Genomic DNA, 27,095 nt, shown 5'->3' on the forward strand with positions numbered 1-27,095 from the left:
TACAAGACTACAACTAATGTTTTCCTCCATTAAAATAGGCATTTTTGTGCATATTTTTTGTTTAAAGAGTAAAAATATGTTTATATTAAATATTGTTTAATTACAATGAATCAATGTTAGGGTTAAAAGGCTTTTACAGAGAGTCTTTTTGGATTTTTTTACACTGAAAGCAACTACATTTCCAGGCTTGAATGGAGAATTAGACTTTTTAGATTTTTTGTGATATTTTTTTTATGATTTTTTTTTAAATGATTTACACATTGTATGATTTTTGAATTTAGACATATGTATTTTGATGTATAAAAAAGGTATGTTAGGTTTACAATAGTGTTTTGTGCATTTTGACTTGCATACTTTATTGGTATGCTATTGGTTGTAACACTGAGGCAGGAATGAAGCAGAGAGAACCCAAATGCGAGCACTTTAATAATAATAATAATGATGATGATGATACAAAAAGGCAATCCAGGGTAAACAAAGAAACTCAGAACAGGAACAAGGAGACAGCTACAAGCTATCACAAACAACGACCGACAACGAACAACTGAAACACAGAGGTATAGATACACAGCTAAACAAGATAACAAGGGGGCGTGGCTAATCAGAAACACATGGGAACAATGATCAGACAATTAACAAGGCACATGGCAAACAGGGAATCACATGACAGACAACAACAAGGAACAAAACCCACATTGGTATAGAGTTTTTTTTTTTTTTTGTGGGTTGCGCTGTGTATCTATATGATTTACACACTGTATGATTTTTGACTTATGTATTTTTATTTATAAAAAAAGAAGCTATGTCATGTTTACAATAGTGTTTGGTGCATTTTGACTTGCATCATACTTTATTGGTATTTATGATATTGGTATAGTTTTTTTTTTTTTTTTGGCTGCGCTGTGCATTGTATGATTTATACATTGTTTCATTTTTGAATTTCAATGAATGTAATTTGATTTATAAAAAAAGTTATGTATACAATATAGTTTGGCGCATTTTGACCTATTGGTAGCCTATTGGGATATCTTCTATGGGTCTATTTAGGTCAATTTTCTTAATTGTCTCTTTACACAGAGTGACCAGGTGTTTGCAATTTGATGAATTAACTGTTGTTAAAAACGAACCTGAGATGTTGTTGGTTACACACCCTGACGAAGGCATGTAAAGCACAGGTGGATCTGTCACCATTTTTAATGTTTTGAGCCATCAATGAAATAAAGGCTTTTAAACTTTTTTCTACTTATTTCGAGTGCCTTGGAGTTCCTAATTTATTCCACTAATCTAAAGCAGTTCGCCTTCTCATTTCATTATAATAAAAGCACACTGAATTAGCATTGACCTTCATCACTGCTGTAAATATGAGGTCACAATAAACCTGTCAGCCTTCCCATGACCTCTGACCCCCCAAAAGCACACCTTTGTGTCTCAAATGATGGACTACATGACCTCTGACCTCTGTATTGACCTCTGCTTATATGGCAGCTGCATTTAAACATTGAAAAAAACTCCTTCTGAGAGAAATGGCACATCAAGTTTCTCGGGTGTTTCTGCTGAGAAAGTCTCACATCTAGAGTTTTATGGTGCCTTCACGTGCTATGGTAATTATGGTAAATACCAAAAGCCGACGTGGAAAATGCACATGAACACCCCCTCATGTGGTATTTTCCACTGGGCAACTCGTAGAATATTTTGATGCACGAGTTGCCGAGATGAGATAACCTTTGACCTTTTCACCATGGCGGAGAGCGACGCAAGCGTTGTGAATGGTAAGCATTGTACACAACTAAACGTTTTTTGCTACTGTTAGTGGATTGTTTTTGTAGCCTATACAATGTTGTGTCATTAACAATTGTAATATAATGCGTTAACACTCAGTGTCAGTTTTAAAAATAAAGTTATGTGGTGTTACCTACCCAGAGGTCTGGATCTGTGAGTCCATCTTTTTCCTACACGACAACAAAAGCACTTGAACACAACACACTGGTAAATACCAGTTCACAAGTGGAAAATATCATCTTTTCCACAGCACGTGAAGGCAGCATAAGGCCCTGTTTACACGAGAACGCTCGCGGGTGAAAACGTAAAAATATTTTATGGGATGTGCCTTTCGTTTACACTGCGACGGCGTTTTTGGGGCTTAAAAACGCAAAAAAGTGAAACCACCCTCCAGAGTGGAAATCTTAAAGACGCTCCACCGTCGCGTTCCCGTCTAAAGGGTAAAAGCGGTAAAAACGCAAAAGTCTGCTAGACAGTGAAGGCGTCGCGTACGCGTTTACGTCACAGCCATGCGCTAGTACAGGAAAATAACAAAACATTATCAAACTAAAATATAGCATTAATTTCACTGACAAAATAAATAAAAAATTCTGTCATTTTTGAGCGACACGCGAAGAGCGCCGAGGGTAAAAGCAGCAGCTTTACCGTATTAAACATGACAAACTGTGTCAGTGTCAAGAGGGTAATCCATCCGAAGCTTCCCCGGGCGCCGCCATTAGCTATCAAGCCATCACCTGCTGTTAGCATCCCATTGACTCCCATTCATTTTGGCGTCACTTTGACAGCGAATAACTTTACATCTGAGGCGTTTAAAGACTCCATTTGTCCATTATTTATTTCTAAAGAAACTCGACAATGTATAAAAGGCTCCATTACCTTGTATCTTACGTTATGTCCACTCCCCGTAGAGGCAGTTTTTGTAAAAATAGGTTAACGATTGCGTCATAACCACTCGACTCTCTGTCACAAAATCAAGAAATTACCGTATAGACCGGCGGAGAAGCTCGCAGGCAATCGGGGGGACGTGGAGGCATAAAGTCTGATAAAGTCGAGGGAGAAGCCCTTAGAGAGAGATAAAGTTGCTTCCGCTGCTAGCTCATGGACAGCTAATGCTCACGCTCTCCGTCTCTGAGAGACTCGGAAGGGAATGATTCAGATTTCTCTCGGCACAGCTACTAGAAGACTGACAGCTGTCAGACAGGCTCACGTCACCAAGCTCAGTTTGAGCCTGGCGATCAGGAAGTGAGTGCTTCAAATGGCCTTCACTTTTCTCCGTTGGAATCTATGGGGTCGCGGTGTCCATCTTATATACTGTCTATGATCAGCGTCTCTTTCACTTTCAGTGCTTCACATCGCCACCTAGCCGTCTGGAGTGCACACTACATCCAATCTCACACACTTTTGCGTCACCATATGCACGCAGATTTCCCCCCCATAACGCTCGTCTAAACGCAGAATAAAAAGTGATAACGTAACGCCACTTTTGCGTTTTCTCTTCAGATCGTTTCCGTGTAAACATAGCCTCAGAAGAGATCAGATTTGAGGAGATATGATCTGAAGTCAAAATTTGTCAAAAGATCTCGATATGAAACATTTCTCATCAAATGACCTGAGCTGTTCCATATTCAGTTTATAGTGTTAAACACACTGTAAAAAAATATTTTCATGATTTCTCACAACTTTTTATCTTTTGTCAAATCAACTTCGATAACTAATGTGTGAAGATCACATATTATTTTGAGTTTCTGTTTATTTAACCATTCTTCTTCATTGTATTAACTCAAATTTTTAATTACAACAAACTAAACATTTTAAGGTAACTTGCTTTTTTAAGTTAAACCAATTTTTTTTTTACAGTGCTCTTACTGGTTATTGTTTTTAACACCTTAACTCATTAAAGGAAATTGAAATGACTGAAAAATAGCTAAAATATAAATATTAGATATAAAAAATTTAAAATGAAAATTAGAAATGTTCCATTAGCAACTTAAAAAGTTAAAGTACAAAAACATCCTGATAAAAATAAAGCTATACATAGAAATATTTAAAATAACAAAAACTAATCAAATTGGAAAAAAAGCACATAACAAAATTACTAAAACTTAAACTAAAATTCAACTAAAAGCTGAAAATATAAAAACAAAAGCTAATTCAATATATATATATATATAAAACACTATAATATAAATCATACTAAAATATCATCATCATCATCGATTTATATTTCTCATATTTGAGGAGAAACTTCTGAGACAGAGTTGAATATTTTCCTCTAGGTATTCATGCAAATTTGAATAACACACAAAAAATAAATTCCTTGATATTTTAAACAAAATTAATCTTGTGATTTCAGGATAGTCACACATTTTGATCAAATTAAATGTCATAACTTTTCAAATTATTTCATACCTTTTAAATAATTTTGTAGAATATTTGTAAATATCTAATATACAAATATACAAAGAGCAATTTTAGGCCTGGAAATCATTTGAATTCGAATGTTTCCTGATGTTTTCCGCAAGGACAGACTGTATACGACATAAGTTAAATGAGTTTATGAGTTAAAAATAATATTTGCTTTTAAAGAAATCGCTTTTTAAGGACTACAACAAACGGCTGGTAGAGACTACACGACATTCCTCCCGGGTTAGTGACATCACCAACCCTATAATTTACATAAACCGCGCCCCCGGAACACGATTTATAGATTATCAAGACAGAATATGCTAATCAATGACTAGAAGATAACTCCACATAATTTGCATAAATTCATCAACTAACCGTTCAGAAATGTCCTGTTTTTCTACATGTTGTCACTTCTTCTTGAGTCTCTCCATCTTTCTGACTCCGGTTTGAACATAAAAGGCTTAAAGTTTGTGAAATGTTCAGTGCATGTGTGTGTGTGTGTGAGGTAAAAGGACACAAGCTCTTGAAGCTCCGCCCCCTGTGCCGGGAGCAGCAGCTCATTTGCATTTAAAGGAACAGACACAAAACGGTGTGTTTTTGCTCACCCTCAAAAAGTGACAATTTTAACATGCGATATAAAAATATCTGTGGGGTATTTTGAGCTAAAACGTCACATACACACTTTTATTTTACCTCTTGTGAAAAGGGCATTATACCACCCCTTTAAGTTATAAAAATGTTTCTGAAAGTTCTCTGAACATTCACATTTTTGAAATGTTTAAAAAACATCAAGGGAACATTCTATCATTCATCAAACATTCCGAAACTGTTACTTTTGAATGTTCTCTGAACATTCTAAAAAATGTCAGACTAAAACGTTTAAAAAAAACCATTCCAGTCTGACTGAACATTCTATTATCATAACTGTTTGTTCATAACTTTGAAAGAGCCGTGTGTTCAAATGGATACAGTAATGATGTGTTTATGGAGCTGGTCTCTTTTTGTAAGCGCAGATTTTCTTTTCTTTTTTTGATCCACAGTAGAAATAAAGGTTGGGATCGCCATGAAGGCGAGAAGACGTTCATGTTTGGGTGAAATAACAGTTTAAAGTCTCACCGATTTCACAGCTCTCTCCTGCGTATCCCTGCGGACAGAAGCAGCGGAAAGCCTCTCCGTGAGGAAGACACGTCCCTCCGTGAAGACAACTGCACCTGTCGTCCACTGCAACACACACACACACACACACACTGCTGTCACTGGTGCTGTGGAGGTGATCCATCACAATCTGTCTGTGATTATAAAGCACACACACACACACACACACACACACATGCGCGCGCACACATTTGTCTTACGTTACAGCGCTGGCACTTTATTGACAGACAGGAACTAGATTTGTTCCTTTACTTGCTGCAAAACTGTTTAAATATCTAACACTGATATGAGCAATAATATTAGTGATGCTTGACTTTGACTCATTACATGCAAAATGAGATATTTCAAGCTTTAGTCACAATATTCTAATTTTGAATTTGGGGTTTTCATAAGCTGTAAGCCATAATCATCAAAATTATAATAAATAAAGGCTTGAAATATCTCACTTTGCATGTAATGAGTCTATATAATATATTAGTTTCACCTTTTAAGTTGAAATAAATGAACTTTTGCACCATATTATATTTTTTCCAGTTTCACCTGTATGTATTTATGTTGCGTTCTGGTCTATTATTGTGGCATCATGAGTTCTAGATTAAAAGATAAGCTGCGTTTGGTCACTTCCCCTGTCAGTCGATGTGAGTGTGTGGATCTTGAGCAGAATACGCAGACGTTATGATGATGACCGTCGGTCAGTCTGAAAACACAACACTATCATTTAGCTGCGCTCTCTCTCGAGCCTCTCTTCATTACTCCACGTGTGTGCGCTCGGTCAGGCCTGTAATGGCTTTCAGAGAACAGCTCGTTCTAATACACACACTGAATGAGTTTCACCGCTGACCTGCACTGTGACAATCCCACATCAACCACATCACCATATATATATATATATATATATATATATATATATATATATATATATATATATATATATATACAGAGAGAGAAAGAATCGAAGATGCAGTGGTACGAAAAATCTTTGTGTGTGAAAGTCAATTCACAGACTCAAGGACATATACGTGATATACATTCAAAGACATCACAAATCATCATTTACTCATCCTCATGTTGCTCCAAACCTTATATCCTAAACCGATATATATATATACACACACACACATACACACATACATATAAACAGGGCTTGACATTAACACTTTCATCAGTGGCATGTAACGCAGTCTCTCCATATAGACACACTAGTACAATTTAAAGCTTTTAATGTTTTTTATGTGTCTATGTGGTGTTTTTTAATAAGACACACATGTGTAAGTTCATAAGTCGACAGCATTGCTGAGTATTTTCTGCTTAAAACTGCAGAGAACCAAAGACAGTCTCAAAAACACGGTTTGAAATCGCTGGTGTTTCTGACGTCACACACTACCTTGTAACCAATCAGATCAACGTGTGATCGTCAACCAGTGGATCTCTGAGTGAGTGAGTGAGTGAGTGGAGGCGGGGCTCATTTGCATATTCATAGAACTGTAACCAATCAGATCAACGTGTGATCGTCAACCAGTGGATCTCTGAGTGAGTCAGTGAGTGAGTGGAGGCGGGGCTCATTTGCATATTCATAGAACCGCGTATACTAAATGAGGCAAGGGTGTCGAGTTACATTCAAGATATTTTAAGGCATGAATAATTATTTTCAAGAAAAAACCTTTAAAGGTACACTCTGTAGTTTTTAAAGTATTTTATTAGCTAAAATCAATGTCTTTATTTATAAATATGTCCTCATTGGTGTAAAATTACCTCTGCCAATGATCTGACTTATCCTCGTACGCAAAGAATTTCTTATCTTTATTTACATTGGACGGGTAAGTCCACGGAGGCTTCCATGTCGTTCCGCCATTTTGAAAAACTATAATAGCAGAGAGGGACAAAAAGCACTAGCCTACCTCAGCGCGTTTCCACAACGTATTTTCGTTCAGAGCGTCACGTGACTGACACCAGCAGAAGCGGACGAGGAGAGAGGCGTTGTGCGTGTCAATGCCCCGGTAAATTTGAAAGGTTGCACTGTACGGTACTTCATAATTCAGGATCATACTTATGCCGAGCCACAGGAGGAATGCCAAAATTTAATTTAAAAGGAAACGTGACCGGCGAATTCAAAAAACAAGGGTAAATATGAGGATAGCTTTTCCCAGGTGGAAAGAGCTAATGAAGGAGAAAGACTTTGAAAGGGACTCTGAAGTTACGGTCTATGTTAAGTCAATGTTACGGTCTAAATTACACGCTTTTTTTCATTGCTTGGTTGTGTAATTCATTATATAGGCAGCATAACAGTATGTATAGTTAAAGGAACACTCTACCATTTTTTGAAATAGATCTTATTCACCGTCTTTGCTACATTTAGATAGGTGGGCAAATGCATTTTTGTCTCAGTGCATGCATTGTTTTAGTTTAGCAGGGTCGCCGCTAGCTTAGCTTAGCATAATGAATGGAATCCTTTGTTGCCAGCTAGCATGTCCTGTGTAAAAGTGATAAAAAAACGAACAAAAAAATGCAACTACTTACTTCTTGTGGTCTGCGTATTCACAACGAGTACAAATAGCGATGTAGATTAAAGGCCATTGCACACTGAGTCCGAAATTCGCATCCGAAATTTTTGCACGTTAAAAAATAAATACGCCCTCACGTTATGTCAATCACGCTTGCACACTGCCTCCGAAACTTTCGTCCATCATAAAAAAAATCGAAACGGGTAAGATTTTCTGCGTTTTTCGCATCCGTAACAAGCAGTTTGAATGGTGTTTGACAATTCAGAGCCACCGAATCACGAATACCAAAAAACGCATACGAAAATTTCGGACTCAGTGTGCAATGGCCTTAAGACTAGGCGATTGATTTCCTAGGCAGATATTGACTTGTGACTATATTGGGGCGAAGCACTGCTACTTGGGCGCAGAGATATCACGCAACACCTGAAATCCCACAACTTTCTATATATATATATATAAATATCTGAAACGCTTTCAATATTATTCTGCAGAATAGACGATAGCAGCTGCTCTTTCTCTCTCTCATCTCTCCGACAGCGAGTGACACACTAACCCGCCTCTCTTCACTCACTCCTTTAATTTGCTCCGGCTTGATACCTCTCAGTACTAAACTGAGTTTGTTTTCTCTGCTTATTGCACTTTTAATTTTGCACTTTAATTTAGTCAAATACACAAAATAATGTAAAAATGCTGGTCTTGGCGAGTATTCACGTAAACACAGTCAGTTCTGAACATAAACAGTTGAGAAAGAAAACCCGTGTAACAGTGTAATGGATCCGTGCGTCAGGTCTTAAAGGGACAGCAGCCTAATATCCCTGCTGCCAAATTATGAGATAATATAAAAAATATCTATATGGTAGTTTTCCTTAATGGTATCGATGTCAAAATTGTGGCCAGTGAAAATACTGAGTGGCTCGTAACTCTGGAAAACCACTGAGCAAAACAGTGAATGTCAATATAAGAATATTTCACAGAAGCAAGAAATTCATACAGGTTTGTATCTGTATATTTTATTTATTTATATTAGTCTTTGTCTTTTCCTCTGTCTCTCTCTCTCACATTGATGGGCTTCACAAATTCTCTTGGATGCACTCGGGTTCTGTTGTCATGGTAACTGTGCTGAGAGCAACCCGCCAATCATCCTGTCGTTCCACAGGCCACGCCCCCTTTTCACTTAATTACCGACATCACATGACAAACCATCGTTTCAGCCCTAATTGGTTTGTTTTTAGCACAAATGCAAACGAGCCTTGAGGTCACACCAGCATGGCATGATGGGATATACTGTACACAGAAAACTATACGCAACTGTTAAAAATCACCTATGCATGTGCCCTGTTAACCTCACAAAGCAGAGCGATATGCAAATATAGCATATTAAGAGAGAGATAATCACACAATCGTCAGGGGGAAAGAATAACCCATCAGGCACACTGATTTAATTCAGTGTTTACACAGCTGCACATTTACTTACACATCATCACATTAACACAGCGTGTGCTTTAATCTTCTTCACAACACTTCAATGATATTATTAACACGCTGCTTATAAATAATACAGATACCATTTTAAACAAAAACCCTGTTAGCTAGATAAAAATGTTTAATATTTAATATTTAAAAGATCACATTTTCTGGCTTTTTCGAAATAAAACAGATTTAAACATACAGACCAATGTTATTTTGATATCACTGATATACTATTATTGATCTTTTTAATTCGTTTTTATTTTGAGAATTTCCGCGTTTCCTTATAATTAAAGCTTATTTTGTCACTTTTATTAGTTTTTCTAAAAATATCTATATATTGTTTAAACATTTTTTGATTGAGTTATTTTAATACTTCATGAAACGAAATGAAAAGGAGAAATGTTGTCCACTAGCTGGATAAAATAAGTTTGTAAACATATAAACAAAGTTAATATATATATATATTCAATATATTTGCTACAGACATCAGTGTGTTTCCTCCACATGTCAGTCTGGACAGGCCACAGGGCTCGTGTGATTGACAGGTGATGTAACACTGAAGGTCAACTCTGGCATTCTTCAGGACGACAGACGGGAGACACTAGAGAATGTCAGTTTGTGTGAGTCCGACTGCTTATAACATGACCGGAGAAATCAGTGCCTAAGACAGAGAAGCCGGTTAGCAGCCAGAGACTGATTGAAGACTAACATAAGAGGATCTGCAGTCATGAAAGTGACGAGCTCTTGTGCATTAAAACAGTTTCCCTGAGAGTCAGAGTTAATCAGAGCAGATGCTGAAGACAACGAGCGTGAACACACACACACACACACACACACACATGTTAATCAGAGCAGATGCTGAAGACAACGAGTGTGAACACACACACACACACGTTAATCAGAGCAGATGTTGAAGACAACGATTGTACACACACACACACACACACACACACACACACACACACACACACACACACACACACACACACACACACACACACACACACACACACACACACACACACACACACACACACGTTAATCAGAGCAATGCTGTAAACAACGAGTCTGAACACACACACACACGTTAATCAGAGCAGATGTTGAAGACAACGAGTGTGAACACACACACACACACACACGTTAATCAGAGCAATGCTAAAGACAACGAGTGTGACCACACACACACACACACACACACACACGTTAATCAGAGCAATGCTGTAAACAACGAGTCTGAACACACACACACATACACACATTAATCAGAGCAGATGCTGAAGACGAGTGTGAACACACACACACACTCACTCACTCACTCACTCACTCACTCACTCACTCACTCACTCACTCACTCACTCACTCACTCACTCACTCACTCACTCACTCACTCACTCACTCACTCACTCACTCACTCACTCACTCACTCACTCACTCACTCACACACACACACACACACACACACACACACACACACACACACACACACACACTCTCACACACACACACACACACACACACACACACACACACACACACACACACACACACACACACACACGTGACTGAAAAGCCATTACAAAAAGTGAAATAGGCTGTATATAGATTAGTCGATATATCATTTATTTTATATCAATGATAAAAGCTCCTCGCTGACCTACATCCCACAACAATCCAAATGTAATTAATATTCATGAGCATAGCTAATAAGTGTTATATTGTGTCTCAAATGATTCTGAATCATGTGAAAAGTGAATCAGACACATCAGACCGCGAATCAATGAAATGTAATGATTATCTGCCATGTGTTCATTAATAATAACGTTGCTACGCCAGACAATCAGCACAACTAGTGTGAAAGTGATTTTTTGTCCATTTTGACATCCAAATATTCATAACTGGCCGCAAACTCTCAGTAGTATTATAAGCAAACATGTGGGCGTTGATTAATATTCATGCACCGATCTGAATATTCATTGGGTGAGCTCTCCGCCCAAAGCACACACTCCTCACATAATTAAACCCAACAAGAGTCTCTCTCCCGCACCTGGACGTCCACCCACCTGCCATATCTGATTCACAGGTTATTCAACATCTCTGATCTGGTGTAAATACTGTGCAGCCATCAGGACACGCTCTCAAATCAGGAGGAAAACGGGCTGTTTAATGGTTCTTTGCAGCAACTTAAGTAAAAAAAAAAACTCATACAAAATTTTTTGGCTTTATAAGGTTGCACTTTTCTAAAGAAACTAAATGTTTGTCCACATAATCGATCTAAATGTAACCTGCGCAAATGACTTAAACACCCTAATACGGTGTTCGTGGATATCTGCTCAAACGTAGATGTTTATAATGTGGTAACAATAATGTTTCATAGTGAGGAGTGGCTCGATCGCTTTAGTAAATGGTCTCTACAAGCGCTGTGAGTTTGGGACACTCGCGCTGTGCATTTGGAAAGCAAAACGTGTCAAACATTAGGCTACATGTTTTTACTCCAATCTCATTTCATAACGAATGATAACATTTGAAGTAACATATGATAATCCATATATTTTTCTCAAGTGTTCCTGAAGTGAAGTGTTCCTTTAAAATTATATATAGTTATAGGCCGCCTGCATTTCTCTCCCCCATTAATAAAAGTTTTTTAAAATGATTGTTATTAGTATTTTATGCAGCCCTACAAGTATATGCCTACAAGTCACAACATACCTGGTGTTCTTTATATGTATTTTTGTGAATTTTAAATCTCAATTTTAACTAGAAAAATCTCAATTAGATTTTCTCCCCCAAATCGTGCAGCCTGATATCAGCATGTTCACAGGTTTTTTTTTTACATGGACCAGATGCCACTGATGAGTCCTGCTGACTTAAACATTCACACGAGTCTCTGTACATGAACAAGAGACTTGAACAGTCACACACCTTTGTGCCATTCCTGAAACAGTTCCTGTTCAATAATGTGCCTTTTTGTCCTTCGTTATGTATCTTCGGATTATATTGTGTTGTAAATAAATCCAAATAATAAAAAAGCAATTCTTTTAATCTCTCCACATTCTTTGTTCTAGTTCCCTCACATCCCACCTGATAGGGCCATTAGGGGAGGGTCTTTGTCTTCTCAGGTGTGAAACATATCAATATTCATGATGACTCACGCCCTCCTCGTATATAGCTTTCTTACACAAAACATGTCTTACAAATCCTCACTTCTCATCCTCCAGTCAATCCTAAAGACGAAGGGCATCTCAGGAACCGCACTGCAATGGTTCAACCTCTCAGATAGTTCCTTTAGGGTGTCATAGAGAGGTGTGGTGTCTAAGTCCCAACATCTAGCTACTGGAGTGCCTCAGGGCTCAGTGCTTGGACCACTTTTCTTCTCCATCTACTTGTCATCACTAGGATCTGTCATTCAGAAACATGGTTTTTCCTATCCATGCTACGCTGATGACACACACAACTCTACCTCTCATTCCAACAAGAGGACCCGACGGTAGCTGCTCGCATCTCAGCCTGCCTGACAGACATTTCTTGCTGGATCAAGGACCACCGCCTTCAACTAAACCTTGCGAAGACTGAGCTGCTCCCGGCCAACCCAACATTACATCCCAACTTCTCCCTTTAGCTAGGTTCGTCATCCATAACTCCATCAAGGTAAGCCAGGAACCTTGGAGTTGTAATTGATGATCAATTGAACTTCACAGACCACATTGCTAGAAATGCCCGGTCCTGCAGATTCGCCTTATTCAACAGTAGGAGGATCAGGCCCTTCCGATCAGAGCATGCTACACAACTCCATGTCCAAGTGCTTGTTCTGTCCAGACTGGACAATTGTAATGCCTTCCAGCTTGCACTGTCAAACCTCTGCAACTGATCCAGATGCTGCAGCAAGAGTGTGTTTCACGAGCCGAAGAGACACACGCCACTCCTCTCCTCACTAAATTGCACTGGTTGCCAGTTGCCGCACGCATCAGATTCAAGGCACTGGCGCTTGGCTACAGAACTCTGCTCCCTTTTACCTGAACTCACTCAAGAAGCTTGCGTTCTGCAAGTGAATGTCGCCTCGTGGTGCCATCTCAAAAAGGCACAAAGTCACTTTCGCGGATCTTTACCTAGACTGTTCCCAGCTGAGTCAGTAGCCATTTTCAAGAAACGGCTGAAGACGCATCTTTTTTGGAACACTTGATCCGTTAATACTAACACTTTATGTTATTTTTTCTCTTCTATTTTTTTATTTTTATTATTACATATACTGCGTTAGACTAGGAAGGGTCACACTACTAGGGGCGGCAGTGGCTCAGTGGTTCATGTAGGTTGTCTACAAACTAAAAGGTTGGTGGTTCAATCTTCGGTTCCACCTGACCAAGTGTCGAGGTGTCCATGAGTAAGACACCTAACCCCAGCTGCTCCCGACGAGCTGGATGGCGCCTTGCATGGCTGACACCGCTGTCGGTGTATGAATGGGTGAATGTGAGGCAACATGTAAAGCGCTTTGGTGGCCATTGGGTCTGTGAAAGCGCTATATAAATGCAGGCCATTTACCATTTACTTGAAAATTGTTGTCCTATTATTTGTTTGATTACTTCTTTTACTCTCCTCATTTGTAAATGTAAATGTAAAGTACGGGACTTGCTACTGCCAATACATACACGACACGCTGCCGTGAGCAAGCAAGACCAATATAGCGTACATGAATTACCCATAGCAGATCTATACAGGTGGAGCTGGGGAAGGTGGAGGGTTTCTGAAAGCACGCTGCACAACTAAGGCAAATACTACCCGTATATTTGAAGGTGAAGCACCCAAGCTCTTGGCTACTGATACAGCAGGAACCAATCAGCTGTGCCCTATAGATAATGATGTGATTAAGAGCAGGTTGAGTTATGACCTATTAGCCTGCGCCATCTAGAGTTTCATGACAGAACTTTGTATATAATTCGCGTGATTCCTGTAATACGTAAATATCCCACAACAATCATTAGCAACATCAGCATTTATAAAACCTTGCGTAGGGGCCTGATTGAAAACATAAAATCTTACCATCTTCTCCAATGGAGTGATTCTTCCCGACGGCCTCGGTGCTGCTCAGATCCGACTCTACGCTTCTGGTTCCCGTTGTTCCAAAGCTTGCCGTTCGTGACTCGTCTGTAGATGTGGAGATGGTCGATCCACTGTTTTCAGCACTATAAGACACTCCAGAGGGCGTCGCTGTGCTGTGGACGATGGCTGTCGTCATCTCAGTGGTGCTTGGGTTGGGTCGCTTGGATTTGTTCCTGCGTCTGTACTGGATTTCTCCACGGGCCTCACGGCCGTGTGCGGAACCGGTGCTGGCGAGGGAATCCGTGGTGGCGTGTAAACCGGTGGCGGCAAGGGAACCGGTGGTGGCGAGGGAACCGGTGCTGGCGAAGGAATCGGTGGCGGCAAGGGAACCGGTGGTGGAGAGGGAACTGGTGGTGGCGACGGAATCTGTGGTGGCGACGGAATCTGTGGTGGCGACGGAATCGGTGGTGGCGACGGAATCGGTGATGGCGACGGAATCGGTGATGGCGACGGAATCGGTGGTGGCGACGGAATCGGTGGTAACAAGGCAATCGTTGGTGGCGAGGGAGCCGGAACCGGTGGTGGCGAGGGAACCGGTGGTGGCGAGGGAACCGGTGGTGGCGAGGGAACCGGTGGTGGCGAGGGAACCGGTGGTGGTGAGGGAACCGGTGGTGGCGAGGGAACCGGTGGTGGCGAGGGAACCGGTGGTGGTGAGGGAACCGGTGGTGGCGAGGGAACCGGTGGTGGCGAGGGAACCGGTGGTGGTGAGGGAACCGGTGGTGGCGAGGGAACCGGTGGTGTCAAGGGAACCGGTGGTGGCAAGGGAGCCGGAACCGGAGGTGGCAAGGGAACCGGAACCGACGGTGGCAAGGGAACCGATGGTGGGGAGGGAACCGGAACCAGTGGTGGCGAGGGAACCGGTTCTCGACGTCACCACTGTCAGCGGCGTTTGGGACGACAGATACGTATCTCCCCACGAGCTGCCCTCCGTCTCCAGGACTCTGCTCTCTCCGGAGTAATTCTCCGTTGATACAGAGACTTTGGGTTCGCCGGTTTTGGTTTTCTGCTCAGGTATTTCGGTCACCGCGACCCAATCCCCTAATCTCTGTGCAGGTCGACCCGTGCGGTTGTCACTCGTGGTGTTTGGCAGGATTGACGTCGACACGTCCGAATTTCTGGATGTGCTTAATTTATCAGTGACGGATGAAGGACGAGACAGCCATGAGCGACTCCACAATGATACCAACCCTGTGAAGACAAACACAAGCTGTGATTACTGTGGTGGTTTATTCAATCAGCAGTGCTTTTTTTTTGTCTCGAGAGACCGGCGAACTGTCTGCCAGACTTTCTCATTACTTATTCACTTGACTCCAGTTTTTATTTACTTGTCTAAGACTTCAGGCTGTTAGTGGTCAAGCATCACTACTACTGTTGCTCATTTTTAAGATCAGTTATCTGAATCAAACTTCAGCGTGTAACTCCATGGGCCCTATTTTAACGATCTGAAACGCAAGTGTCAAAGCGCAAAGCGCAAGTAACTTTGTGGGCGGATCCCGGCGCTGTTGCTATTTTCCCGGCGGATAAACGACTCTTGCGCCCAGCGCAAATCTAAAAGGGGTTGGTCTGAAGTAGCTTCATTATTCATAGGTGTGGTTTGGGCGTTACGTGAAATAAACCAATCAGAGCGTCCTCTCACATTCCCTTTAAGAGCAGACGCGCTTGTTCCACGGCGGATTGCTATTATAACGGCGGATTGCTATTATAACGGCGGATTTGCCAGCGCACGCCAGGAGCAGTTCACAGCCAAAGAGACCGACGTTCTCGTCAGGGCCGTAAAACACAGAGAAGTGACACTGGGGATGATGGGAGAAACCCACCCAAATTAGCTTCGGTTAAACAGGCGTATAATTCGGGTAAATGTGTAGCCTAATCTAGTTTTTTTTTTTTTTTAAATCTAGATAGATCTTTTTCACATCTTCACGGACACAACCTCCCTCGTGTGTTAATATTTTTCCTTGTAATAATGTATGATTTGCAAAAATGAAAACTGCTGCGTCTGTTTATAATTATTAGAGAATCAAAGTGGATGCGCGTTAACACACTGCATTATGGCCAAGCACGCGCCCTTAAAATACCATATCACTAACGCGCAACGCGACACTGTCTTTAGACAGTTTTTTTCCTGGTCAGTGGCGCAATTGCTTTCTAAAACTGGAAAATAGCACCAGGGCAGTTTTGCGCCGGAACACACTCCTCTTTGCGCGGAACCGCCCCCCGCGAGCGCTAGTTCATTCCCTAATTTACCGACGTGCGTCTGTGGAGGGAAAAGTCCGCTGTGCGCGGGTGCAAAATAGGAATGATACATGCGTCGGTGTTCAAAGTCAATTGCGCTGGGTGCAAGATAGGGCCCCATGTGTTCATGTCCGTTTGTGCTAATGATTTCTCAAGTTATGTGTTTTGTTGAGGTGATCAGCACCATTTTTACCACTAAAGCCAGGAATGCTACATGACTTTTATAATCTGAACAGATTTTAAAGCACTAGGCATCATGCACTTGCTGTCTTTCTAAATGCTTATAGAGGACAAAATTAGCAGCATTCACTAAATGACACAAACTCAAGCAAAAACACGTTGCTAGGAGACGCATGACAAACGTAAACTATGTGTTCTAAAACCGGCTCAAAATATCAAGCGTTTGATCTCTTCTAAGTCTGACTGGATGGAATTCAGGTTTGAAGCTAAAAATTATTTTCTGTGAAATCTGTCAACTCAAATCTGCAGTTTGGCTCTAACATATGGTGATTGAGCATTGACTCAAATTGGGGCGAAATAAACAGGCAAAAGCCTAAAACTAAAACTATTAAAAAGGTAAAGCAGAAATAAAAAAATTAATTAGATGAAAAAAGAAAGAAAGAAAGAAAGAAAGAAAGAAAGAAAGAAAGAAAGAAAGAAAGAAAGAAAGAAAGAAAGAAAGAAAGAAAGAAAGAAAGAAAGAAAGAAAGAAAGAAAGAAAGAAAGAAAGAAAGAAGTTGCTTTGGCAGCAAACTTAAATAAAATGAGTTGAAGTACAAAAATTACAAAAACATAAAACTGAAATAAAAGCACCTAATGAAAAATAATTTTGAAAAAAAATATATATAACTAATTCAAAATACTAATACATACTTTAATAGTATATAAATAATACTGAAATAACACTGATTCTTTATTAAAACATAGAGAACCGTCAGAGACGTCTGATCTTCACATTGTGCCGCTCACAAAATTAAATCCCATATGTTTTCACTTAATGCAATATAATATCACAGCAAGAAGAACTAGCTGATGGATGAAAAGCAATGGGTATTTTACATCAAATGTGATTTTACAAAAAAAAGAAATAAAGAAGCTATTCCAAAACCAAGTGAGCTGCCTTGCAGAAAAACAAACTTAAGCACTTGGCCAGCGCATCTACTTGCATTCAGTTATGAACTGCGTGCCGTTGTGTGTGAAATTAATCTTGCATTGCTAGAAGCTAATAATCTAAGTACGCCTGCAGGCCAAACGCTCGCGGCTTCATTTGTGTACGTGTTTCTGGCCTAAAGCAGCATCCTAATGCATGAGTGGTCTGAAATCCTGGAGTAATGAAGAAAACAGAATGATTTAAAAAGTGTTTTTATGTGTATACACATTTACATGAAATATCGCACTCTCATTAATGGAGTTAAGCACTCAAATTACATAAAGTCATTATCCAGAAGTTAAACAAAAAATACCATTAAAAATTAGGGCTGTCAAAAGATTAATCGTGATTAATCGCATCCAAAATAAAAGTTTGTGTTTGCATAATATATGTGTGTGTACTGTGTATAATTATTATGTATAAATACACATACATTCATGTATAAGAAATATTTGCATTTATATACTGTATATACATTTATATAATTTATATTATATATAAATATTTTATACATAAATACAACCAATTTTTCTTAAATATATACATGATTGTGTGTGTTTTTATGTATATAAATAATTATACACAGTACACCCACATATATTATGTAAACATAAACTTTTATTTTGGATGCGATTAATCACGATTAATCGTTTGACAGCCCTATTAAAAATATATAAACACCATAAAATATATGTTTACCTTGCAGGCAAAATTGCATAAATTTGACTAGTTTAAAACAATTAAAAATGCTATTTGGCCAGTCGAAAAGAATGAGAATATTTTTTTTAACTATTTTTTATATATATTTATTCTAAAACAAGAGAAGGATACTGAAAGATGTTTAGCAATGTGACTGCACAAATGGCATTTATAGTCTGCATTTCATATTTTCCTGATGTCTTGTTCAGTTAAACATGGTATCACGTGAATGGGAATATGCATATGTAAATGATATGCAGATTACGTCATGCATAGTAAAACTAAGCTCCATATATGGTCATTTCAGGGAGGAGACGGGGTGGAGATGCATGAACACAATCTTCCGCTGACTGGGTTTTATAAAGGGAATTTTGCCCAGATTCAAGCTTTTGTGCGTGTATACACACTTTCAGGATGAAATCACTGGAAAGTTTCATACATGAGGTCCCGTGTATATTTGGTATATCAGCAGAATAAACCACACAAGTATTCAAGCGTACAGTAAGCGCACATAAGTGAACAGTGTGGTAGCAGTTTTCCAGTTTCTGGCTTTCAACCCTTCATTATGAAGCTTCCACTGGGACAGAGCCGAAATCCTGCCTTCATGGAAAATGGACTTTAATAATGTAGGCGACAGGCCTAAGTTTCCATTTGACGTTAAACATTAATGCTGTCGGGTTCAGTTTGGACCAGACAAGGTATCTGTATTAATGAAGGCAGAAAGGACACTAACTCAAGTATTATCTTGAAACTTTAACGTTCAGGCCTCCTCGACTGGGATGGATGGACACTTTTTTTATTCATATGTTTCTACAGGAATATACAGATGAATATTTTTTAAAGTCTCCATGAAGTCAATAATTGTATCCCTTAAAACTCATCTTTAATCACCAAAATTACATATTTAAAAGTGTTTTCCTTGAAAATGTTTTCTTTATGCCTTAAAATATCTTGAATGTAACTCGACACCCTTGCCTCATTTAGTATACGCGGTTCTATGAATATGCAAATGAGCCCCGCCTCCACTCACTCACTCACTCAGAGATCCACTGGTTGACGATCACACGTTGATCTGATTGGTTACAAGGTAGTGTGTGACGTCAGAAACACCAGCGATTTCAAACCGTGTTTTTGAGACTGTCTTTGGTTCACTGCAGTTTTAAGCAGAAAATACTCAGCAATGCTGTCGACTTATGAACTTACACATGCTTTGTCTTATTAAAGCATATTAAAAAGACATAAACAACATTAAAAGCTGGATTTTCACCACAGGAGGACTTTAATATCCTCTCTTACCCAGTCTGTCAGAAACGCTCTGTTTACTTCCTGTCTCTATGAAGCCCCTCCTCCTGAAAAGCACACTGTGCTCTGATTGGTCGGCTGGATCAGTGTGTTGTGATTGGTCGAGGGCTTCGAGTGTGTTTGGGAAATGTCCCGCCCCTTGCCATAACCGCCAGTTTAACACACTACTAAGTAACTCAACCAGGCCCCGCCCCTTTATTCTGCGTATTAATTATTATAATGAGGAATATTGTGACGTGTTTGTTCCCGGAAGAAACTCAAGACTACAATGGAGGCGTTTCAGGAGTTCAGAAACACTGACGCTGATATAGAGAAGAACTAAAGAAACATGAACATAGTAGTCACCTGAGTCAGGAGTTGCAGGGGTTTGCGTGTCCATCACGGGCGTCACACTCTTGGTTGTCCCGTCCGCATCACTTCCTGTCAAGTAGCTCCAGGGCTTCCACAGTGAGCTGACGATGTTGTTGAGGGAACTCTTGCCCTTTCCTTGAGGAGCTGTGGGACTGACAGACTGACCGGATAGATCTTCATCCTCCTCCTCTGTGGCCGAGCCTCCAGGACCCGGATCTGACCCCGGAGCCGGAACCACATGTTCTCCGTCTGGGAACGAGTCCAACTGTCCGCTCCAGTCCAGAGACGTGTCTCCGGCTCGGAGACGGGCCGTCAGATACTCGGCCGAGAGCTCGGGGGCTTCAGCGGCCATGTGCAGATCCAAATCTCTGTCCAAATCCACCTGTCCGGTCCAGTTAGTGGGATGAAGGTCGGGAAGATCCGGCTGTGCGTCTGGAACACAGTCAGAGGAAAAACAATGTTTACTTTACAAATATGACATTTCCAAGTGAAACAGGATAGATCAGATTTAACTTTGCATGGCAAGTGTGAGAAATAACTAATTTTAACAACATTCATAACCATTCAAGAGTTTGGGATCGGTAAGATTTTTTAATAATTATTTAAAAGTCTCTTCTGCTCACAGAGGCTGCATTTATTTGACGAAAAATACATTAAAAACAGGAATATTGTGAAATATTATTCCAATTCAAAATAACTGTATTCTATGTGAATATTTTGTAAAGTGTAATTTATTCCTTTTATGAATTTTCAGCATCATTACTGCAGTCTTCAGTGTCACATGATCCTTCAGAAATCAGTATAATATGATGATTTCTCAAGAAATATTTATGAATATTATCAATGTTGAAAACAGCTTCATATTTTTGTAGAAACCGTGGTACATTTTATTTTTCAGGATTATTTGATGAATAGAACGTTCAGAAGAACAGCATTTATTTGACATCTTAACATTATAAATGTCACTTTTGATCAATTTGAATGCGTCCTTACTGAATGAAAGTATTAATTTCTTTTGATCTTTTGAAAACGTGGTAGAAAGGTCGATGTAACATTAAGCTTTGTATACATTTTCATTTATATACTGTAACTCCATGACTTTTGGTGGAAAATATGACCGATTTCCTTATAGTTTTCAAAGCATTCTAACTTTTAAAAATATGCAACATCACCTTGGTGATTATTTAAATCTGCATCATTTTAATTATCAATCAAAACATCAAAAAAATGTTTGCAAGGTCATTTCAAAATCTCTTTAACTCTCATCCTGTTCTAAACAGAAGCTGAGGAATGGACCCGAAAATCAAAATGATGACAATTTTTAATGCAAATTTCATATGGACATATGAGGCAAAATATGCTCCCTTTACCAATGACAAACTAGATGTTCTGATGGACTTAGTAATAAGAAATCTGGACTCCGTTTACAGGTGAAACTGGAAAAATGAGAATATGGTGCATTTATTACAGTAATTCAACTTAAAAGGTGAAACTAATATATTATATAGACTCATTACATGCAAAGTGAGATATTTCAAGCCTTTATTTGTTATAATTTTGATGATTATGGCTTACAGCTTATGAAAACCTTTTCACAATATTCTAATTTTGAATTTGGGGTTTTCATAATCATAAGCTGTAAGCCATAATCATCACTTGAAATATCTCACTTTGCATGTAATGAGTCTATATAATATATTAGTTTCACCTTTTAAGTTGAATTACTGAAATAAATGAACTTTTGCACTATATTCTCATTTTGCCAGTTTCACCTGTAAGTGGCTGAACTGGTTAATGCTGAATGTGGAGTGTGTAACTGAAGTGTACCAGTGGGGGAAGCGTCGTCGTCTCCAGTCATGTACCTCCACGGTCTCAGCAAGGACTTCACGATGCCCGTCACAGCCTTCTGCGGTTTCTTTGCTGTCGACGGATTCAATTCAATTACTGCAGTTTCTCTCTCTAAACACATTACTCAAGTGCAGAGCACATGCAAGCGACGTCAAGGTCACGGGTTCGGTTACCAGGGACAGTCTTGTCAGATAAATAAATCTAGTCAAACGTCTAAGGGTACTTTCAGAATGACATATCATCTGCATCTACTATACAAAAAAATATATTTTTTAGTATGCATTATGTATACTGTGCAAAGTCTGCAAATTTTCTTAATGCATGGAGTACCAAATTTAAATAAATGGTGAAGTATATAAAAATGGTGAAAGATATTGTCTCATAAAGCAATGCATTTGACTTGACTTTCCATTTCCTGTGTGACAAAAAACTATTTTGTGTGACTTTTAACCCACAAATTTGTTTATTATTTGTATTATTATTTGTTATTTGTAGTATTACTAGGGCTGTAAATGATTAATCGCGATTATTGTGTACAATTATTTTGTATTTATAAATACACACACATGTATGTATATATTTGAGAAATATTTGCATTTACATACTGCATATATTTTTTAATAATTTATATTATATATAAATAAATATAACTATTTTATATAGGTAAATAACAATTTTTTCTTAAATATATACATGCATGTGTGTGTATTTATATATACAAAATAATTATACACAATACACACATATATATTATGTAAACACAAACTTTTATTTTGGATGCGATTAATCGTTTACAGCCCTAATTATTACTACTGTTATTTTAATTATATATTATGTATTAATATTATATATTAAACTATTTATTTAAAACATAATAATATGGTTTGTTAGGATAGGACAATATTTGGTCGAGATACAACTATTGTAAATCTGGAATCTGAGGAGCAAAAAAATCTAAACATTGAGAAAATCTGCTTTAAAGTTGTGCATTTATGTTCACGATTGTGCTGCATTCACTCACAAAAATACATGTTTTATATATTTACGGTAGGACATTTACTAAATATCTTCATGGAACATGATCTTAATATCCTAATGATTTTTGGCATGAAAGAAAAATGGATCATTTTGACCCATACAATGTATTGTTGGCTATTGCCACAGATATACCCGTGCGTCATGTGACTGGTTTTGTGATCCAGGGTCACATATTAGTACCTTAAATAGTTAAAATTAGAACCTTTATCCCACTGACAGCTTTTGTACCGTTTTTTTTCTGTGTGGTCAAGGTCAAGGTCAAGTTTATTTCTATAGCACCTTAAAAACAACACGAGTGTTGACCAAAGTGCTTCACAATCTAAATACAGCTGCACATACAGATAGCATAACATTTCAAAAAATTAAAACCAAGAAACATATACAAAAGATTATATATATAAAACCAAGTAACAACAATAAAATAGACAACTCACATGATCTTTACAGAAATAAATAGGCTATAGCATTAAAATGCATTTTAGTATGCTTGTGCAAAAAGGTACGTTTTAATCGACGTTTTGAATATTTTTAATGTAGGGGAAACTCTGATAGATAATGGAAGAGTATTCCATAATTTTGGCGCATAAACTGAGAAAGACCTATCTCCCTTTGTTTTTAGGCGGGCACCTCGATGTACCTCGATGTACCTCGTGTACCTCGATAGCAGAACGCATCAAAGCGAGCGGATCCGTTTCTCAGCTCTGTTGATGGAACGGTTGTGACGCCCGGTTCTCCGCCGGGACACTCGGACCGAAGCGCTCTGATAGAAGACCTCACGCTCCCGTCAGACACCCAGCCCGGCTCACAGTGATCCAGGCCAGCTCTCCAGGCCAGATAGAGCTGACCCACGCTGGCCAGCCGGTCTCCTGAAGACTCGCAGAGAGCAGAGGCCGACACACGGCTCAGTTTATCCGGGGCCGAGACGGGAAACACTTCACCTGGAGAAACACAGGACCAGAACCGGAGTGAGTCAGGTTCGGCTCGGGCTTGTGGGGTCAGATTAATTAATGTCACAATCACTGTTACTTTAAGGCGAGACACGGCAGGCAAAAACATCGGGGTTTTTTTCACTGGTAAATTTTGAGATTTTGGGCTATTTGTCTCCAATAACATGTCTTCTTTCAGACTTGTGGTGAAAAAAAGTCCAAAATACACATTTAGGTCTTTATTTTACTAACTTTGTCTGTTTGCGTCTGTAGATTTCTCAGAAATTCAACAAAAGTTGGCGTTCTAAATCAACATCTCTGTCTGCACGCCGTCATCACACACACCGCTCTCTCTCTCCTGTACAATGCTGTCGGATCCAAATATGGTCATTTCCTTTTTATCAGCAACCAATCGTGAAAGTATAATGGTCATTTAACTCTAAAAGCGAAATCTCATTGGCTGATGTCAATTTCTGACACCGTGATTGGTTCAGATGCATCACGTGACGCTCTGACATTTAGATGTGTGTTTTTGACTGTTTTTCTGTTCAGTTAAAGGCCATAAATGCTGTGTTTATAAGTTTTGATGTGATTTAGGTGGTTTTTATTGTTATTGCTAATGATTTGATAAGATATTGTGTCAGTAAATAGTTGTTTCCACTAAAAAAGTATGATTTTTTACATTACAAATCTTTAAAGGCCTTTTTCTCAAAATGAGTTTGTCATTCTCCAGTATAAACATCTCAGCCGATGTACACCAAACTCTCCAGTTACACACTTAGCAGTATTCTGAAGATATGTTCAGAGGGATTTGTTAATAAATCATTCCTGGCCTGATTTATGTGACATTTTAATAAAAAATATATATGGCGAAAATCAATTTTTTAAGGCTATGGACAGTATATTTAGATTTCCTAGGTCATGAAAGCATATATCCTGAAATCCCTCTGAACATCTTCTTTCATCTTGTGTGTAATCAAAATGAAAAAGTAATTTTGCACCTGGCTTTATCATATGTTCAGATCTATCTACGGCGAAAATATATGCAAAATTGCGCATATTTAATGAGAAAATGCCTACTTTGCATAATTAAACATACAAATTTCAAAAACTTGCAATACATTTTTTTATGAACTTGTGTAAGTAATCAACTGAGGAAGTGTCATGGTGATATGTATTATTTTAAAATTGTACCCTATTCACCTGTAGTGTCTCGCCTTAAAAAGTTATAGTTACTAGTTACTTCTCACAAAGAGTAACTAAGTTACATCATTACAAAAGTAACTAATTACCAGAGAAAGTAACTATTGCGTTACTTAAAAAAAAAAAAAAGTTTAAATATGTGAAATAACTTGGATACCCCAAATATTAAATATGTTAAATGAATGAAATGGACACTATTATTAGGTTACACTTTATTTTAAGGTGTCATTGTTACAGTGTAAATATATATTAAAGTACTGAGTAATATGAATTACCTACATGCACTTACTATAGGGTTAGGGTTTGGTTGAGGGTTAGTTGCATGTAATTATGCATAATTTACTGTTGTTATTATTATGGTAAGTACATGTAACATATGTAACAAGGACACTGTAAAATAAAGTGTTACCCATTATTATTATAAAACATTGTAGACTAATCTACACTATTTTAATGTTGCTGTGGGAATATGTGAGAAACACCTATTAACTTAAATATTAAAATATTATCATTACTATAGTGGAACAACTAAACACGATAGATGGTTTAACTTTTAATATTTATTGCACAGACCACAACTGGCCAACAAATAAGTCTAAACATAAATGATGCTTCTTAAGAAATGTACCAAAAATAAATAAATAGTAATAAAAAATATACATACACTTTGTAGTGCAAATTAAAATTGTAAAACTCAAACACCTTTACAACTGGTGGACATACTGTAGAGCCTACTTGAGTATTTTCTTCCTCACAAAAGTAAACAGTTTAAAGCTACACTGTGTAACTTTTTTAGTTTATTCTTAGCTAAAAACACTTAGTTCTTTCAAAAATATATGTGCTCATTAATGTATATTTACTTCGTTCAAGTAATAAAGTATTCTCGTAAGTGTATAATATGCCATTGAAAATACATACGGGTGAGGGGTTCGAATGTCGGTCGCCATGTTGCCCCTCCATCTTGAAAGTACATTAGCCAAAGAGGGACATACCCGTTAATTCAAGATTCGCCTTTCACGTCTCCGCAATTCACTGGCACCGGCCCTGTTTTTATTTTTTCCTTTCCCTCTACCTCTCCCTCTCCCTCTCCCTCCGTCACATCAGCTGATCTCTGCTCACGGAGAAAACGATATAGCCTACAATGTAAACTTTGCCTTACGCTAGTGATGTCGTACAATATACAGAATAACGATAGCACTGATGAAAGTTACTAAGATTAGCTTGCATTCGTCTGGGAACCTGATAGCTGATGTTAGCAATGAAATGGTAAAAAAAATACGAAAACATAAAACTATTATTCATTTTACATAGATGTCATAACCTATATGTTAACTGACAAATTAAATTACTGCAAATTATAATAGTTTTCTAAAGTAACCTCATCACTTGAAGGAATACTCATGGACGAGGTCGAACTGGAAGCCATGTTAATCTTGGACTACATTGGCCACCGTAGGAGTTAAAACGAAATTCGGAATTGAGAGGAACAGAAACTAATATTCACTGGATGGTCATATACCTTTTCACCGCTAGATGGGGGTAAAAATCACACAGTGTAGCTTTAACTAAAAGTGCTCTCAATATAATACTGATCAATGTACCAACATAAATAATAACAATAATAAAATATCATATTTTTGGGGTTTATTTTTATAACCTACACAGAACGTCATCATTAGAGATTATTTAAGCCTAAATTTCAGTAATTGTAATTGCGTTACTGTTAAAAGTAGAGGAATTACAGTAACCCAACACTGGTTACAACACTAGCAGGAGTTTATGATACATGGGTAACACTTTACAATAAGGTTCATTATCTAACATTAGTTCATGTATTAACTAACACACTGCAAAAAATGCTTTTCTTACTGTTTTTCAGTAAACATTTAAGTTTGTTTTTCCTCTCCTTCTCCTTCTTTCTTTTTGACTGTGTGTGTATGT

The 27,095-nt window shown here is 38.4% G+C and overlaps 1 protein-coding gene across 3 annotated transcripts in view; it reads right to left on the minus strand.

The window, feature by feature from the left end:
- The window catches only part of ncana (neurocan a), a 95,500-nt gene that overhangs the window by 25,507 nt on the left and 42,898 nt on the right, over positions 1–27,095 (minus strand). For all 3 annotated transcript variants that reach the window (XM_079612918.1, XM_079612917.1, XM_079612919.1), the window contains exons 6-10: positions 23,682–23,963; positions 21,967–22,059; positions 20,134–20,571; positions 14,346–15,593; positions 5,302–5,406 (exon numbers count right to left, since the gene is read on the minus strand). In XM_079612918.1, the coding sequence (XP_079469044.1) occupies positions 5,302–5,406; positions 14,346–15,593; positions 20,134–20,571; positions 21,967–22,059; positions 23,682–23,963 (2,166 nt within the window). The remainder of the gene's footprint in view (positions 1–5,301; positions 5,407–14,345; positions 15,594–20,133; positions 20,572–21,966; positions 22,060–23,681; positions 23,964–27,095) is intronic.

This window comes from Phoxinus phoxinus, assembly GCF_949152265.1.
Source record: "Phoxinus phoxinus genome assembly, chromosome: 5".
Classification (NCBI taxonomy): Eukaryota; Metazoa; Chordata; class Actinopteri; order Cypriniformes; family Leuciscidae; genus Phoxinus; species Phoxinus phoxinus.